At 43.5% G+C, this 18597-nt stretch overlaps 1 protein-coding gene across 9 annotated transcripts in view; it reads left to right on the top strand.

The window, feature by feature from the left end:
• The window catches only part of CSMD2 (CUB and Sushi multiple domains 2), a 489690-nt gene that overhangs the window by 276659 nt on the left and 194434 nt on the right, over positions 1-18597 (top strand). For 4 of the 9 annotated variants that reach the window (XM_081921159.1, XM_081921158.1, XM_081921161.1 and 1 more), the window contains 2 exons: positions 5561-5682; positions 15495-15598. The exons of 1 other annotated variant lie outside the window; for it this stretch is intronic. In XM_081921159.1, the coding sequence (XP_081777285.1) occupies positions 5561-5682; positions 15495-15598 (226 nt within the window). Of the gene's footprint in view, positions 1-1557; positions 1610-2499; positions 2621-3236; positions 3619-3875; positions 3919-5560; positions 5683-15494; positions 15599-18597 lie in introns of those variants that run through there. 4 more of the 9 variants (XM_081921163.1, XM_081921166.1, XM_081921164.1 and 1 more) reach the window with 4 other exon arrangements.

Here is an 18597-nt window from a genome sequence, read left to right as displayed (position 1 = left end):
CATCACCAAATAGGGACTCCAAGGGCTCGTCCACACTTCTGCTTGCCTTGCACTTTCTCCTGGAGAAACCTGTTGTTTACTGCAGAATCAGAACAAACATCTATGGTGTTTTTTTCCTGCAGATTGATGTTTGTTTTCCGATTCAGTGTTAAACAGTGGATATTCCTGGGGAAAGCATTGGAACAAATGAGAAAACACTCAGACCCATGCCTAGAAAGGACAAATGGAAAGCCTCTCTGATCCATGCTTTCTGGGCGTGGGACAAGTGGAAGTGTGGAATAGCCCTAAGCAATTGGAAGGAGAGGGTGTATGGCGTACTGGAGATTTCTGTGCCCCATGGGGCACATACAAGGTATTTCTCTGGGCTTACAAGACATTCAAGAAGGAAAGAGAAGAGGCGAGTTTGTGCCAGAGATGTCCTGGAGACGGAAGTTGAGAGTCCTGTCTCCTTCTCTATCTGCTGTAGTATTTGGTCAATAGGGAACATCACACTTTCCACTTCACTGGATCTCTCCGTCACAAGTCTTTTTGAACCATCACTGCACAGCTTGTGCATTTCTGCTCTTTCCTTTTTTTTCTTGGTACTTGCTTGGCACTGCAAAATCCCGGCTAATTCCCTGAAGTGTGGATGAATTAAATCAACATAAGAGGATATTTGGCATAAATATCTGACTCTGCAAATGAATTCTATAGCAACCTTTCATTTGAAATAAGGGAGGACCTGCCAGTGCCATTGTGACAGTGTTAATCATTAATTTTATATACAGTCACAAACTCCTTCCTTTTAAAATTTAGACTTTTCTTATCCCTGTAACTATTTTCTTATGCTGTATTTTGGGTTTGTTAGGTTTTTTATTTTTTAAAAAAATAACTTTCAAATGCTGAAGCCTTGCCTTTTTGATGAATTGTATTAAGAAGTGAGTTTGCAGATGCTCAACCGGGGACCTAAGGAACATTAGCTGGGTATTCATCAGGACTTCCAAAAACCTACTTTAGCCATTTGGGGCAGGGGAACTACAGGGGACCAGTGAGAAAGGCTCTTGAGAATGATTGCCCATAACAGTACATACTGTGGAACACTCTGAGTGCTATCAAATTCAAGTCTGACCAGCTAGAAGGGCTCTGATCAATGGTGGTTAGTGTCCATTGTAGAGTCAAAGGCAATGACAGGTAGAACCGCTCCCTGACTGGTTGGAAGGAAGAAGGCGAGCAGATAGGAGATTGCTAGGGGGTTGGTGGGGCAGAACCCCTTTCACCCTAGTGGCTCTGCTAGACTAGGAAAGTTCAAGCAACACCTCCCCATGTGTTTACTGACTACACTGGGGAGGGGGCAGTCAGATTGCATTCACTGTCTATTCCCCACGGCCCCAAATCTGACAGAACTTACTTACTTACTTACTTACTTACTTACTTACTTACTTACTTACACATACCCCATCCATCAGGCTGGGTTTCGCCAGCCACTCTGGGCGGCTTCCAACAGAATATTAAAAATATGATAAAGCATCAACCATTAAAAACTTCCCTAAACAGGGTTCCCTATTATTCACTTGACATCTGATGGGAGGACATCAGTTTGAAGAGACTACATAGAGACAGATGTTTGCTTGTATGAGCTCCTCTGGTCAAGTGAGAAAGCAGATTAGCCAGGGATCTGGCTTATCCAGAGGAGATCCTGTGCAAATAAACCTGTATACACTTTGGATCCCTTCACATTTAGGGGTATGCTTGTGCCCCTCCTGCACACTTTTATGGAATACTTGCTGGGGATCTTTTCAACATCTTAGACACTGCAGTATACTTTCTAGGTCTTGACTCCCTACCCCCAAATTTTGCAGAAACTGGATCTGATGACTCGCTTACCCCATGGCCAAACTCCCTGGGGGAACGCCGTGTACATAGGTGTGTTCTCAAATATGCCATAACATCTTCCCCCTGCCCTGCCCATTTCCCAGTTAGATATATTTACTTTTCACTCCTTGGATGCCCTTCACATCTGACAGTCATTTTTTTTCTTAAATACACACAGGCACCTACCTTTTGTCCCTTGCTTTACATTGGCCATATTCTTGTCATACATTAAAAGTGCTATGACACCATGTTAAACAGTCAGGACTTCGCCAAAGAATTATGGGAGCTGTCGTTTGTTAAGTTCTCTGGGAAGAGGGATCCATTGTTAAGGCACTATGAGAAGTGTAGCTGTGTGAAAGGAATGGGTTTCCTAGCAACTGTCAGTGTTCTGAACAAACTACAGCTCCCATAATTGTTTGGGGAGGGAGCATGACTATTTAAAGTAATATCATCGTACTTTAAATGCATGTAGCCAGTTCTCTTGTTCCTCATTTTCTCTTTTTGCTTATCCTGCTCTGCCCTTCTACATTCAGTCCCTTCTTCCCCACACCATGCCTGAGATGTCTTCCTCTGTCTCCTATCTCCATCTTTTTTTGGCTAAATGAACCATTCCTGTGGGATGTCTTGGCTCCTGACATACAGACATCTCCATCTGTCTCTGTATTCAAACAGCTGCTGAAGACACTCTTCTTTGCTCAGGCATCTCCTCTGTGGTCATTTCTTCTTTCGTATCACCCTCATATTACGTTGCCCTTGTTTCATCTGTAATGTGAGCAAGAGGGCAGGACCTGTGCTTTCCTTTCATTTAGAAAAAAATATGTGTAAATTTAATACATTCTTCAAAACTGCTTTTATTATTACCACTAGCAGCAATTAGTCATTATTATTTATAAGAGTAAATATTGTTAGTATTTTGAGGATGGATCCAATTTAGTGTGTGTGCAACACTTGATTTGTTTGGTTGGGGCAAAAGTAAGGATAGCACAATAGGCTTCCAGGAATTGCTTCAGATAAGGGATTTATCTCAGTGATGTGGCACACAATTTGCATGGAGAAAGTCGCCAGACATCTCCAGGTAGAGCTGACTTCTATCTGAAACCAAGAGGTCTGTTTCAGAATAAAGTTTGGCGAAGGGATGTAGTTCAGTGGTAGAGCACACAGAAAGTCCCAAATTTAAGTCAATTCAACTTCGATCCCCAGCAGCTCCAAGTAGGTCTGGGAGAGATTCCTGTCTGTAACCCTGAGCAGGTGATGCCAGTCAGTATAGACAATGCTGAGCTGGAAGGACCAATGGTCTGACTTGATATCAGGCAGCTTCCTCTGTTCCTGCTCAGATCTAAAAGACACTTATAAGAGATTCCTCATATGTTGCCTCCCAATGTTCAGAGTATTTAAGGTCTAAAACTAGCCTTTCATGAATCTGAATCCTAATCTGAAATGAATTTTGATGCTGGCATCCAAACTTATGGATTTCCCCATGAACCCAGAGAAAGACACTTTGTGTCCACCTTTTCTTCTTAAATCTTGCCTTTTTCTCCTCTCTTTCATCCAAAGTGTTCTTCAGAAATATTCTCCATCATCCCAGAACCTGTGGAAAAGCCAAACTTAATTTGACTGCCTTCTATTAAATATTTACAGTGCTGGGATTTGATTAGGCCTTCAGGCTGAGCGTGGGTGAAGGAAGTTAAAGCCTACCTCACTCTCTATCAGGAAGCCATGCTGCAAAACAAATTTGATAGTGTTGCCAATAGTCTGCTTAGCTGCCAGGTATGGCCTCTTCTCCCTGCTCTTTTTTGAAATAAATTGATTGCATCTTGAGATATCTATGCCAAACCACCTTCTCAGTTTCATAAGTGCAGAGTTGCATGCACAATCTTGTAGGGTGCTCTGCATCTTTTGAATCCCAGCTTTATTTCATTTTTATTTCATTTTTCTTCTTGTAAAAACAAGAACTATAAAATAAGTTTCCAGCTCTCATTGGTGGTGGAGCTAGAGTTTGTAAATGAACTATAAAGGGTAAATAATTTATAATGTCATTGCCTTAGAATTCGGCCACAAGACTTTAAGGTATGTTTTGCTTCTTTGTTTGTTTTGTATAACTCAAGTCTTACAAACCAACACTTGAACTTTTTTTTTAAAAAAAACCTATTTTAAAAAATGCACAGGGCAGTCCTCGTCATGTCTATTCAGAAGTAAATTCAATAAAATTGGATGGAGCTTACTCTCAGGTAAATGGGTATAGGTCTGTAGATTAGATTTGTGGGGGCAAAAGACAAAAACACCCAGCTTTATAAACACCCCCTCCCCATAAGTACAGTTTGGGTTTGTTATTTTTATGTTAGGGAGGGGGTTGGTTTTATTATTATTATTATTATTATTATTATTATTATTATTATTATTATTATTATTATTGAGTTAATATCCCACCCCACGCTCTTTCTGCTACTGTACTTGTGTGATTACTCTGTGCATTCAAGATCCAAAATGTGGGATGATCCTGCCTTTGGGCAACCTGTTTACAGTAGCCCAGGCCCACACAAGCTGTGACCCAATAAACCAGCTGGGGCTGATGGGAGTTTTAGGGGACTGGAAAAGGAACTCTGGAATCAGCTAGATGCAATGCTTGGGTCAGATTTTGAAGGACTCACTCTTGCGCTTGGCTCAGTGTGGCATCCCTGCCACTGTGTCCTAATACTACTGCAAAGGTGGAAGTTGGAGATAGCCCTCAGGTTGGCTAGCATATAATTCATATGCAGAAGGTTTGATCCACTGGCACCTCTGAGTAAAATGATTTCAAACAGTCTGGCTTGGAAGCACAATGGAGAGCTGGCACCCATTGGAATAGGCCCAGCTTTTCCAGCTGTTCTTCTTCCAGGTGTTTTGGACTACAACTCCCATCAGCCCTGGCACCATATGTCTGGGATGGTTGAGGCAGGTGAGAGTTGTGGTTCAACACATCAGGAGGGCACATAGTTGACAAAGTGCTGAGCTAGATGGACCAATGGACCCATTTGTGGCATACTCTCCCCAAGGCGGCCCACCCGGCACCTTCATTGCATATTTTTAGGTGACAAGCAAAAGCATATTTTTAGGTGACAAGCAAAAGCATTCCTCTTCTCCCAGGCCTTTGGCTAATTAAACAATCTATGGCCTTTTAAACTCAGGGAGGTTATTGTTTTGTTTGTTACTATGCTATACATTTGTGCTTTTATACAATAAAAGCTCTGTGATCCTTGGATGAGGGGCGGTATATAAATTTAATTAATAGTAATAATAACCTGAAATATCTGGAGGGTACCAGGTTGGCACAGTCTGCAATCAACACAGGCCACCAGCCTTCCATTGAAGTCTGCCAGGTGCTTGATAATCCCATCCCCTTTACAGAGTCAAAGGCAGGTGGCAGAAGCTGAGCCCTTGTGTATTTCCATACATGACTAGTGGGATGCATTCAGCTTGGTGGTCTTGTGATGTGTGGGCTGGGAGCAGGTGATCTTCAGGTGCTTTTTCAGTTTGTTCCTTTTGTGATTCTGTGACTTGGTGGGTGGAAAGCAGAGTGGTGGGGTGGGATGAGGAAACAGCAGCTAAAATATGACACCTAATTCGCTGCCTGTGCATTCCTGGCCTCTTAACAAAGGGGCCACCCCAAGCTTAAATATTCCCTCCACACATACTCCTTGCTTTTTGTTTTCCTTTCCCCCCACCCCCACAGCTAGGATGTGTGATACGTACCTCCGAGGCCCCAGCGGCATTATCACATCTCCAAACTATCCTGTCCAGTACGATAACAATGCCTACTGCGTGTGGGTGATAACAGCAGTCAATCCAGCCAAGGTAGGTCTTGCGGATGCATTGCTGGGGGGGGGGGCGGATTGGGTGTGTGCCCTCTTTTGGGAAACCTGAGCAGTGTGTTTGCAAAGTTGGGCTCATAATTCAGCAGCAAACCTGGTAAAGTGCAAGAAGTTGCATCAGCAGCAGGTGAGAGGCATATGAAAGTAGGGTGAGGCAATCATGTTCCAAACTAAATGGCTAAAATGTAGCTACAGGGTCAGCCATGGGACAATCCAGCTAATGCTGTCTTCCCCAATCTGCTGGCCGCCTGATGTTTCGGGCTGCAGCTGCTACAACAAAATACAGCCATGCTGGCTGGGGCTGATGAGGGTTGTAGTCCAAAACATCTGGAGGGCACCAGGTTGGTAAAGGCTGAGCTAATGCAACCAAGGAAAGGTGTGTTGCTTTGTAACGTGATGCAGATATGCCATACACAGGTCAAGAAGGCCTTCAATTGGCAACAGGGAGGTGGGATGGATGCAACAAAGTCTAGAGTTTCTGTCCGGCTGTTCAGACAGACCTTTAGCTTTTGGTCCCAGCAAATGGTCTGAAGGCACTCAAGCTAAACAAGCCTGAGTCTAGTCAGTCCCCAGAGGGGGAAATGCTTGGGAACGTCATGAATGCTGCCTTGGGTTCCATGATGGAAGAATGGTGGGATATAAATGCAAGGAAATGGTACTTAAATGAATAAAGCTAACCTGGAAGCATTTATAGAACTTGCTGACAGTGTGACTATATGCATGAAAACTTTTGTTATGTCATTTATTCTTACTTGTTGTTGTTGTAGCCCATCCTGAAAATTAGAACTCTATTTAAGTAAGTCAATACAGATTCAGCCAGTCAGAAACCAGCAATGTAGCTGAAAAGGGAAGCCCATTTTTTTTTGAACCAGTGGGGTTATGGTTCCCTGTGTATTAATAATGTATTTATAGAACTTTATCCTGAAAAAAGGCCCCCAGAGCAGCTTACAGATTTTTTATATATAAAAAAATATTAAAGTGATTTACATACCACAGTTAATTTAGAGACCTCATAGCGGTATCTGCAGATACTCAACCATAAGACAGTCCTGCCTTCACTTATAATATAAAATATCACAATATAAAAGGAAAGAAGATCAAGGAGCAAATTCGCACACAGGCTCCTACATGCAGAGTTCTTGTAATGACCAGCTGGTTTGAAAAGATTTCAAGGAGAGGAGGGTTTGAAAGTTGCTGGCTTCTCAGTGGAGCCTATTGTGGGGGGCTGCAGTCATTTCCATATCCCTCTTTTCCCTGGGGGACAGGCTACCAATGGCTGTTAGCCATGATGGCTATGCTCTGCCTCTATGGTCAGAGGCAGTAATGTGTCTGAATATCAGTTGCTAGAAACTGCTGGTGGACAGTTGTACTCAGGCCCTGTTTGTGGGTTTCCCAAAGGGGTCTGGATGGTCACTGTGAGCACAGGGGGCTGGGCTAGATGGAGCATTCAAAGGATCATAAAGTTGTAGAATTGGAAGTTACCCCAAAGGTCATCTCGTTCAACCCCCTGCATTGCAGTAATCTCAACTAAAGCATCCATGGCAGATGGCTTTTGCTTAAAAACCTCCAATGAAGAATAGTCCACAACCTCCCTAGGGAGTCTGTTCCACTGTCAAACAGCTTTTACCCTTAGAAAGTAATACCTGATGTTTAGTCAGAATCTTATTTCTTGTAACTTGAAGCAATTGGTTTGTGTCCTAACCTCCAGAACAGGAGAAAATAAGCTTGCTCCATCTTCCATGTGACAGCCCTTAAGATATTTGAAGATGGCTATCATATCTCTTCTCAGTCTCTTCTTTTCCAGGCTAAACATACCCAATTCCCTCAACCGTTCCTCATAAAACTTGGTTTCCAGACTCTTAATAATCTTGGTTGCCCTCCTCTGCACATGTTCTAGCTTGTCAATATCCTTCTTAAGTTGTGGTGCCCAGAACTGGACACAGTACTCCAGGTGTGGTGTGACCAAAGCAGAACAGAGTGGTACTATTACTTCCCTTCAGCTGAACATTAGACTCATGTTGATGTATTGGGTATTTTTGCTGCTGCATCACACTCGACTCATGTTAAGCTTGTGGTCTACTAAGACCCCTTGATCATTTTCCCATATACTACTTGCAAGCCAGTTTTCCTTCATCTTATAATTGTGCAGCCTAATTCCAACCTAAGTGCAGAACCTTACATCTGTCCCTATTGAAATTCATTTTGTTAGTTTTGGCCCAGTTTTCAGATCTGTTAAGGTCATCTTGAATCCTGATTCTGTCTTCTGTGGCATTATTACCCCTCCCAGTTTGGTGTCATCTGCAAATTTGATGAACAACCCCTCAGTTTTTTTTCCATCCAAGTAATTTATAAAGATGCAGAACAACAACCGGCCCCAAAAATGATGAGGTACCATTAGTGAGCACTCTTTGGCTTGGGTCAGTCAAGCAGCTACAAATCCACCTAGCAGTAACCTCATCCATTAGCCTGATCCAATAGGCTCTTATGTTCTTATAGCCTAGTGGAATGATTGCACCAGATGACAGTTGATGGAGGACTCTGGTGGAGCTGACATTTTTCCAGAGCCAGCAGAGTCCCATTTCTTCCTCTGCTATAGCTTGCTGTGATAGTTCCTTCCCTTTGCCCATGACTAACAAAAGGAAAGTGAATTCTGTAAAAATACCGTATACATCATGCATTGCACAATATAGGGAAAATTATGCAAATGGACACTGGTCTCAGAATTGCATTGACTATATGCAGCTCCAACTGTATGGGTCTAAACTGTCTTGTGCAGAACAAATACTTGATCAGTAGAAAGGTTGTATCTCAGTGGTTCCAGATGTCAGAAAATTCCATCAGAAACAGAAATGCCTGCAATTTGTTTGTTCATCTGAGATCAGGAATGGAAAATCATACTACTGAATATGAACATTATTCATTTTTGTCAGTTTTTAGTACATAAATGTTACACAAATAATTGCATTATTTTCTGCATTGTTTTTGATGTTTCCCTTCTATTGAAATGAGTTGAAATTAATTACATAACTAATTATGCTACTAATTGCATAGGTGTTAGCCATAGCAGTGAGTGATACAAATAATGTAGTTTTTAGTAGAAACTGAACTGTAGCAGAATGGAAATAGTGTAGTGATGAACCTGGGCCCTGATGGAAACCACTGCCTCCTTGCATGCCTATCAACGGTACAATATCTGTTTTGGATGCAGAGGTCTTCAAATTCAATGCCTAGCATCTCCAGATAGGGCTGTCAGAAACTCTGGAGAGTTGTTGCTAGTCAGTGTAAATGGAACAATAGTCTGAATCAGATCCAGGACTGTAGTAGTTATTACATCAAGGCAGGGTAATAAAGTAGCATTCATGAAGCTGGTGCTCTTCAGATGTTTTGGACTACAACTCCCATCAGCCCCAACAAACACAGCTGTATTGGCTCTGATGATGAGAGTTGTAGCTGAAAACATCTGGAGAACACCAGGCTGTTACAGGGTTTAATAAAGAATATGTGGAGTATCCCTGGTCCCCCCCTTTCTTTGAAGTAGCCTCTGCTCCCTTGTGTTTATATCTCCCTCCACATTCAGAACTTGTTGAACGTGGGCATCTCTTTTTGTTCTAGTAGAGTGGCTGCAGAAAGGTTGAGTGTTTTTTCTCCACTTCTGGTGTGGGTGAGAGAAAGAGGGGGAGAGATCATATACTGGTCCCAGAGAGAGGGGGAGATAGTGAGCATTTACAGGACCCACTTTTATATATAGAGAGAAAGATCCAGTCACTGGCCACCCACAGGTTTCAGGGGCATTGCTACTGCCACTACAGTAGATTAAGCTAAAAACACTCAAGCACTCTGACATGGAGTTTTAAAGTAAGAACCCTCACCTGGAAAAAACAGGACAAATGATAAGTTAGAATAAGCCCTCGTTGAGAGATAGCCTGTCCAAGCAGACCAAGGAAAGAGCTCTTTTCTTGCGTGGCTCGCTGCTGTTGATGCAAGAGGGAGAATAGTCCAGATGGCAGTTGGGCCAGGCAGATGAATAGAAAGACCCTCTCTATTGACTTCTGTCATACTGTATGTTTAATGTGGGGTGGGGGCTGTAGGGCTGTAGCCCTCCAGATGTTAATGGACTACAAGTCCCATCTTTGACCTTGCTGGCTGATGGGAGTCCAACAACATCTGGATGGCCACAAGTTCCTCACCTCTAGTTCAGTATGAAGTGTGATGTGTGGAGAGTTGTACCCTGTGTAAGGAACATGAAAGATTACAAGGAGAAGATGCAATCATCTTTTGTTGGGACCCTTTGGCTTTCCTGACAACTAGCAGACAACACAGGAAACTTTTCCCTGGATGTGTTCCAAGGCCCTCCTTTAATCCTTGCTGTCCTTGTTCCTGAGAATCAGATGACTGGCCAGAACTTGTATTGATGGATTTTGAAAAAGTGCTGCTATGCTCACTTGTTACCACTCAGCTTGTTGCTATTAGTTTGAGAAGTTGTTCCACAACCGATGACTGATATCTTCCCTGTGTTTAAATAGCTGAGGATATTCCTTACAGTCCTGTGGGCTTCTCTTGTCAGGCGCATGAGGGGGAAGAGAGAGAGAGAAGGTGGAAAACAAATCAATTCCTTTTAGCATTTGAGTGCTGTCACCAGAATCTGCAGCAATTGCAGAAAATACAGCTGAACGAGTTTAGAGTGTGTCAGAAAAGCAAATTGTGTGTGTGTTGAAGATGTGGGTGGCAGGGTGATCTAGAGAGAAATCTCCCACATATGGGTAACTGGAGACCTTGGGCATTTCTTCTGATGGGTTAAAGGTAAAGGTAAAGGTACCCCTGCCCGTACGGGCCAGTCTTGACAGACTCTGGGGTTGTGCGCCCATCTCACTTAAGAGGCCAGGGGCCAGCGCTGTCCGAAGACACTTCCGGGTCACATGGCCAGTGTGACATCGCTACTCTGGTGAGCCAGAGCTGCACACGGAAACGCCGTTTACCTTCCCGCTGGTAAGCGGTCCCTATTTATCTACTTGCACCCGGAGGTGCTTTCGAACTGCTAGGTTGGCAGGCGCTGGGACCGAGCAGCGGGAGCGCACCCCGCAGCAGGGATTCGAACCGCTGACCTTTCGATCAGCAAGTCCTAGGCGCTGAGGCTTTAACCCACAGCGCCAACTGTGTCCTCTGATGGGTTACATTACTGGAATAAAATTTTTAATGTTAAGTGTTATAATCACCCTCTCTTGCAGTCAGATACACAGATATACCCCGAAACAGTAAAAATGCTGATGACAACTCATTAATAGGAATGCATTGTATATAAAATGTCCCAGGTTCAATCCTGAATATCTCTAGTTAGAATAACCCCAGATGGCTGGTGATGGGAACCTTCTTTCCACCTGAGACCTTGGGAGAGCCACCGAACAATGGTCAGACAAAGACCAGTGGTCTAACTCCATGTAAGCTACCTCCTTTGTTCAAAGGCTGGCAAATTGTGTAGCCTTAAAACAGGAGCGGGGAACCTTTGACCTTCCAGATGTTGTAGGACTCCAACTCCTATCATCACTGCCCATTAGCCATACTGATTTTGGTTGATAGGTGCTGGATTCCAGCACTATCTGGAGAGTCACTCGGCCCTAGCAGATTGTGGTTTGTGGAAATATTCCTAGATATGGAATTGTAAGGATATGGAATTTCTACAGCCTGCATATGCATGGACACACACACCAGCAGATCTGCTAAGCTGAAATCTTATCCTTGGTTGTCAATAACCAGCCAACTAGTCTGAAGTAAAGTGACCCATAATGACTATTGACAAGCCTTAATAGCTGGGCCCATTGAAAACTGCTCAGCAGATCTCACCACATCTCATGTTTTTTTGCTACTTGTTTTCAGTGACTTTTGAAAGTGGGCTTTATGCCATCCATTTATCTATATTTTCTAGGAGGTATCTTGTTATTTAATGACTCATTAAATAATTTTCAATTTTTAACTAAGAGCAAAAGCGAAACTAGGGCAAGGAAGAGAATGGAAAGGTAGGGGGAGGAAAGAATACATAAATAATTCTTGGACTCCAGAAACTTGTGTCTCTGCAACAAGGTTATGGTCCACAGTGTACTACAATGTAATTAGCTATTTAATTAGGGTCAGACTTGTTAAAATGTAGTTTACTTGAATGGCTGCTTTAACTAATGATGTGTGTCACTTAACAACCCTTTGTTCTTTGCATTAATTACATTATTCAATCATTACATGGTTTTTTAATAATATTTTTTTAGTACAGGTTCATACTAGGTGGAGGTTTAATGCAACTTAGTGTAGGGAGAATAGTAAAAAGAATTTGACAGAGCCTCTTGGGGGCCAAATGCATAAAGCAAGGAGTGGAATTGTATGTATTTATTTGTTTGCTGCATTTATATACCACCTTTCTACCAAGGAACCCAAGGCACATGACAATTTTAAAACACTACAATAAATAAAATATAATGTACAGTTTTCCCCAGGTGGGGGTCAGCTAAAGCAGGCTCTGGTGTTGTCTTTGCCTGCTGCCCTCACTCAGTTCTTCCTTGCCAGAGGGCAGAATGTGCCCACTCCCTGTGCCCCCTACAGGTTGACATGAGTGCCAGCCATGCCCTTGTGTTTGGCAGCACTGTGGGAGGCGTCTCATGCAATAGGAGCCTTTGACATTCACACTGAATGCATGACCATTCAGTGGCATGACTAGCATGTAAAGTGTGTGGCTTGCTAGTGTGATCCTATGACACTTTTCCCTTGCATGTGTGGGACCCATATGAACCGGATGCACGAATGGGCTACAGCCATCTTTGAGAAGGATTGTGCTCTTTTCCTCCCATGTACAAATGCAAACACTTTTACCTTCACTTTGAAAAGAGTGTAAGAACTTTCACTTGGTGGCTGAGGAGTGTGGAGAGTGCTTTATTCAAAAGTACCACATTATATTTCTTTGTCATTTTTCCAGTGATATATTATTACTTGGGCAGGATTTGATTTTTTGTTTGTTTTGATTTCCACATTGAAAGTTGCTCTTTCAGTGAAGCGTAGCTTTTCATCCAGGCATATGCAACCTGGTGGGACAACCAAGGAAATCTTGAGTTTGTGGGAGCAAGTTGCTGGCCTCCCACCTCCTCTCTGAGACTCCACATGATGCCCACAGAGGAGTTCACCAGCTCAGAGACATAGAGGCTTCAAGTCTGAATTTGGGCTGGTGATGCTGATGCAGCTGTGGAGCTCTCTCCTCCTGCATTTTTTAAAAAAATCTTGCAGAAGTGGTGGTGTTAAATTTTGTGCTGGATCCCCAGATTAAGCTGTTTACAGGATTGTGTTTTCCAAAGCGGCATATAGCAAGTGAAGTGCTGGGCCATACATCTAGTAAGATAATTTTAAAAAACCCACAAATTTGCAGCCTAGACCTTCAGGCGGTGAGCAAGTCTGGGCTAAAGGTTTCTGTTGTTTCCCTGAAGGTTTCTCTTCTCCTGCCCTTTATCTATTTTATTGGTTATCAATAAATGTGAAATAGTGTTCCCAGGGGTCTGCCATCCAAGGGACTGATCAAGTCCACATCTGCTGAGTTTCAGCAATGCTGGGACTACCAGCACAGTGTTCCTGATCCTGAATAAAGACAACAACAGCAACAAAAACCAATAAACCAGCTTTCCCCAACCTTGTACCCTCAAGTTGTGTTGGACTACAATTCCCATTATCTCTAAGCATTGGGCATGTTTGCTGGGGGCTGATGGGAGTTGGAGTCCAGCAGGATGTGGAGGTCATCAGGTTGGAGAAGGTTGATTTAGACAGTGCCTATTGCATGATACTTTTCTTATTCCCACAAATACAGTCAGATACTTTGAAGAACATCCTGTGGTGAGTGTTCACCATGCCTTCTCTTCCAAAAAGACACAAACATATTTCTCCCACTTTTAAAAACTTATTTTTATTTCTCTCTTCTTTAAATCAAAGTTCTGAGGAACCAGGGCCAAGTGTGTAATAAGGGTCAGCTTCGAAAATGCAGCAAGGGCACAGGACTAGCCGGTACAGCTGCTTCATTCAACAAGTTGGTCTGGCTGGGGAACAAAGTTTAACACAGCAGTTAAAAATAGCCAGTTGGCTCTTTATATCATGTCACCCAACTGGACTCTGTATATCATGTGACCCAATAGGACCTGTGGTGTCCTATTTTGGTCTTGCAGAGGCACCCATGGAACATGGCAGGTCAGGTGTCAAGTCAGCACGAAGGAGAGTTCCTAATGAGCTACTTACTTCAAGGGTTAGAAGTGAACTGGCCCCTCTTGAACCTCTGCCTCCAGCTGACATTTCCTAGGTTTTGTCCTATTCTAGGGTCTCTTAAGGGCCAGCCCTCTGACCTGAAGAAAGGCACTTCTGCTCCATGGCCTCCCTCCTGATGTGCTCTTCCTCCGTCACTGGACTGGCAAGATACTGTGGGAGGAACTTAGCTCCTTAGACCCAGGGAATGTGCTTGTGAGAGTCCTGGTCCCAGTTCTTCATTCCTTGGTGATGTGGGAGCTGGTTCAATGGATTGCTGCTAGCCAACCTCAAGTTCAGTGGTCCCATAATCATCAGCATCAGGCTCAGAACCAGAGACCAAATCTGGTTCTTTAGCTCATAGCACTGCAGCCTCTGACTTGGTGTCATGATCTCTGCTAGGCTGTAGGGTTGCGGCATGCAGAGGAACAAGGTTGATGCCAGTCTACCTGAGAGCTTCCCAGATAGTGCAGAGATTAAGGTGCCTAGTTCCTGCTGCCAGAATACCCTCTTTGGATTCAATGATTTACACTTGCTTAAAGCAGTCAGTGATGCTATTTTTTGGTCAGCTGTACCAAAGCCGCAGTATTGTCAAACAAGCACTGTCATTTCCCAAGATCTAGGGAATGTTAGACAGCCTGGTACTGTACAGATTTGCAGCTCCCATCAGCCTAAACCAGAATGGCTAATGGTCACAGATTATGAGAGGTGTAGCTCAACAAGAACTGGCTTCCCCTGAAAAACTGCCATGGATGCAAGCAAATTCATTCTCCTCCTCTCTCAGCCCTCCCCCCACTTGACATTCAGCCTTCCTAAGTGTGCACTGAGTATACTCTGTCTTCACAGGGCTTTATGGGGTGGGGGGCTGCCTCTTTTTTTGAAAAAAAATTCTAGTTCTACATCCTTGGGGGATACTCATCCCTCACCTTCTTTCCCAGGGGCTTAATTTAGGCTCCCTTTTCTGTTGACCCACAAGCCCTGAGATTGCTTTTAAGGGGAGCAATCTCACCCTTTCTTCAAGGAGCCCAGGGCAGCATATATCCTCACAACAATGCTGTGAGGTAAGTTAGGCTGATTGGCCCATGGTTACTCAGTAAGTTTCATGACTGAGTAATAAATTGAACCCAGTCTTCATCTGATGCTATAAGCACTACACCATGCTGATGCTCTTGATGTTACTGTGAGCAATATGGCTAATTTACTTGATTGCACAGCTGGAATATAGTTGGGGGTAGAATCACTAAAGTTGGCTTCCTGATCATTCATTGGATCACTTCTATAACACTGGCTGTTACCCCAGATGTTCAGTGTTGCAACAACCTTTAGAAGTGGGACAGACTGAAAGATTGTTGCTTTCCAAGGCCCACCCAGTTTCCTTTATGGCTCAGTGGGGATATGAACCTTGGTATAATGCACCCCAGCTCAGCACAGTAGCCACTACTCCATATTAGCCCCAGTTTGTTCGACCCACTCCTTCTGTTAACCTGGTTCCTCCCTGACATTTCAACCATTTGTTCTAACACCATGTGTCTTTGGTAGGTCATCAAACTCAACTTTGAAGAATTCGACTTGGAGAGAGGTTATGATACGCTAACTGTGGGGGACGGTGGTCAGGTCGGAGACCAGAAGAGTGTGCTCTATGTGTAAGTAGGCTTTTCTTCATGTGATTCTGGTTGGGTTTTTGCTGGAGTGTTCATGTCTTCATCACTGTAGGCAGTTTAGACTTTGGCAGAATGCACATGCTCACTTTTGTATACTAAATAATTTGCTGGGGTGGCCTGGAACAGAGAAGCAAATGTGTGTTACTGGAATGGTCACTCTGTTGGGAGAGAGTTGCTGGTGTTGGATTGTGGCAAGGGTCTCAGGCAGGTAGCAAGTGATAACAGACCTAGATTAAAGAGCTTGTTCTCTACGGCAAGAAGTTATTTGTTTTGCTAGGCCTTGCAGAAATGGTAGCTTACACCACTTCTTCTGCCTCAGCTCTGTAACTACTTCCTCTGCTGAGATGCCACAGGTCTCTCCAGAGACCCAAACCAATGAGTCTGGGTGGCTGCCTGTTCTGTATCACCTATTAATTTTCAGTATATTGAAAGCCTGTATACATAGGAAGCTGCCTTATACTTGGTCCATCTAGTTCAGCATTGCCTACATTGACTGGCAGCAGTTGCCCAGGGTTTCAGGCAAGGGTGTTTTCAAGCCCTTCCTGGAGATGTTGAGGATTGACCTGGAAACTTTCACATGTGAAGCACATGCTGTTCCCTGAGCTACTGCCTTTCCCACTGGGCTTGATATTATCTTGATATATGTGACGTGGGGCATTCTTAGAATTTGAAATATCTGTCTTGGGGAAATAGGCAGAACAGTGTCCATGGCCACATATTCTGGGTTGAGAGAACCAAGAAGAAATGGAAAGATGGTGGCTTCTTCCATTTATACAGCTGGTGGTAGAGGGCAGCCATTTATCAAGCTGTACTCTGCATTTGGTGTGCCATGGATTGGAGGCAAATCAGAGTCAACAGTGGCAGTCTTCCCTCCCCACACCTACCATCAAGTTCTGAAGTGGGTTTTGAGGAAGAGACATTTGGTGGTTCAGGTTTGGAGCTATTCAGTTGTCATTTTCTGAATGCAGCTATTGGACTCATTAATGTAGCCACTGGGGTAGCTAGTACATCTGTAGGATTTGGTGGCATGGGTTGTTATGGAAATGTTTTGATATAATTGTGAGTGATTGCAGCTAGAGACAAGGCAAAATAGGTTCCCCCACTCACCCACCCCAAATATAGCACCCTCAATGGATGGGGTAGTACTGAACATTTTAGGGTATTGAACCCAAATTCCATATTACATGGAAAAGCAGGAATGCTGCTGAACAGTGTGTCCCTGGTAATGTGTTGATGAAAAGAAGTCTGTTCTGACATCATCACGTTCCCATTTTCTTCTCCCCTTCAGCTTCATTGGCTGTCAGGAGGGGAAATACTGGCACAAATGATGTCAAATTGAACACACTGAGGAAACACAGGGCATTTTCCAAATGTGTCTTGGCCATATTTGGAGCTGTGAAAGAGTTTTCCCTAGCTCCCAATTGCAAATTGCTCATCAAAGGATTGGCGTCTAGTTATTTGGATCCCGTTTCATCCTTTGATCTATGTGGCTTAACATAACTCTAAGCAATAAAAGCAATTCAAGTTCTAAAGTATGCAAAACTATAACAAATAAAACAAAGCTGTGCTTGGAACAACAGGCAGTTTAAAGAACATTCTACACTTAAGTGGAGGATAGAAATCAAATAAGCCTTTTCACAGAGTTCCTGTTTCTACCAGTCACGTTGACTTCCTCTTCGTTCTTATGGAAAAGTTAGAGCGATTGTCAAGGAAAGGAGGTCACCCCCATAGTGTTCCCCAGTCCCCTTCTGCTAAACAGAAGCTCAAGTTGACCTTGAGGCTATAAATGCATTTAGTAAGTGATCATTCAAACCACATTACACTAACTGCCTGGGAAAACAAGTGCATTAGATTGTGCCAGCACTGAATTATGGGGGAAGCTAATGCCATTACTGATTTCACTCTCAGCACAAAGGAGTAAGCAGACTTGGTCTTTATTTGAAGATGGGTGGACAGATGGACGGATGAATTATGCATTGAGAGAAGCATGGGGACAAGACACACAGAATCTGGGAGAGGGAAATATTTTCCTTCTTCCAACAGGTTAACTAGTTCCAGTTCAGATGACCCTGCAGCAAAATTTCTGCTGGGAATTAAGTTTGGACAAATGAAGAGATTCCGCTGTAACTTGGAAGTGTCAAGACAGACACTGTGCAAACAGATGATTTAGCTAAGTGCACTGAAGGTGTCAGTTTATCGTGGTACTCCAGAGGAAATGACAGCTTTCATGCCATTTACATCTCCTGTAGGAAATCAGAGAGCTGAAAAAGGTGCAGGAAAGGGCAACCAGAAGTACTGCAAGATGCAGTGATGGCCACCAATTCAGATGCATTTAAAAGGGAATTAGGCAAATTCATGGAGCATAAGGCAACAAGCGATAATGGCCATGTACTTCTTTCAATGCTGGGGGTAGTATGCCTCTGAATACCAGCTGCTGTGAATCAAAAGCAGGGCAAGTGGACAGCATTCAGGACAAGTAGTCCTTCACAGTCAGCTACCGACTAGTAGAATTTGCTACTGAAAAGAGGATGCATGATACAGTTATCAGTGGCTACTAGCCATGATGACTAAATGTTCCCCCCAGATTCGGAGGCACCACCATGCCTCTGTATTACCAGTTGCTGAAGAACAATCATGGGAGAGGGCTGTTGTTTTCAGGTCCTGTGTATGGGTTTCCTAAAGGCATCCAGCTGGCCAGTATGGGAAGTGTAATGGTGGACTAGATTGCCCTGACCCACCCAACAGGGTACTTCTGATGTACCAAACTTGAAGGTCCATTTCATAGATTTCTTCAGTTCCATAACATGTGGCCCTTAGAGCATATCTGTGAGAACAGATGCTGGGCTAGATGGGTTATTGGCCTGATCTAGCAGGCTATTATTATTATTATTATTATTATTATTATTATTATTATTAAGATTTGTTAATCGCTTTATCTTGCCCAAGGCAACCCAAAGCAAATTAAGTTCTCTTAAATTTGT

Source organism: Podarcis melisellensis (assembly GCF_964234715.1).
Source record: "Podarcis melisellensis genome assembly, chromosome: 8".
In the NCBI taxonomy this organism is placed as follows: domain Eukaryota; kingdom Metazoa; phylum Chordata; class Lepidosauria; order Squamata; family Lacertidae; genus Podarcis; species Podarcis melisellensis.
Note: the sequence above shows the minus strand (reverse complement) of the source record. Positions and strands in the feature narration are given on the sequence as shown.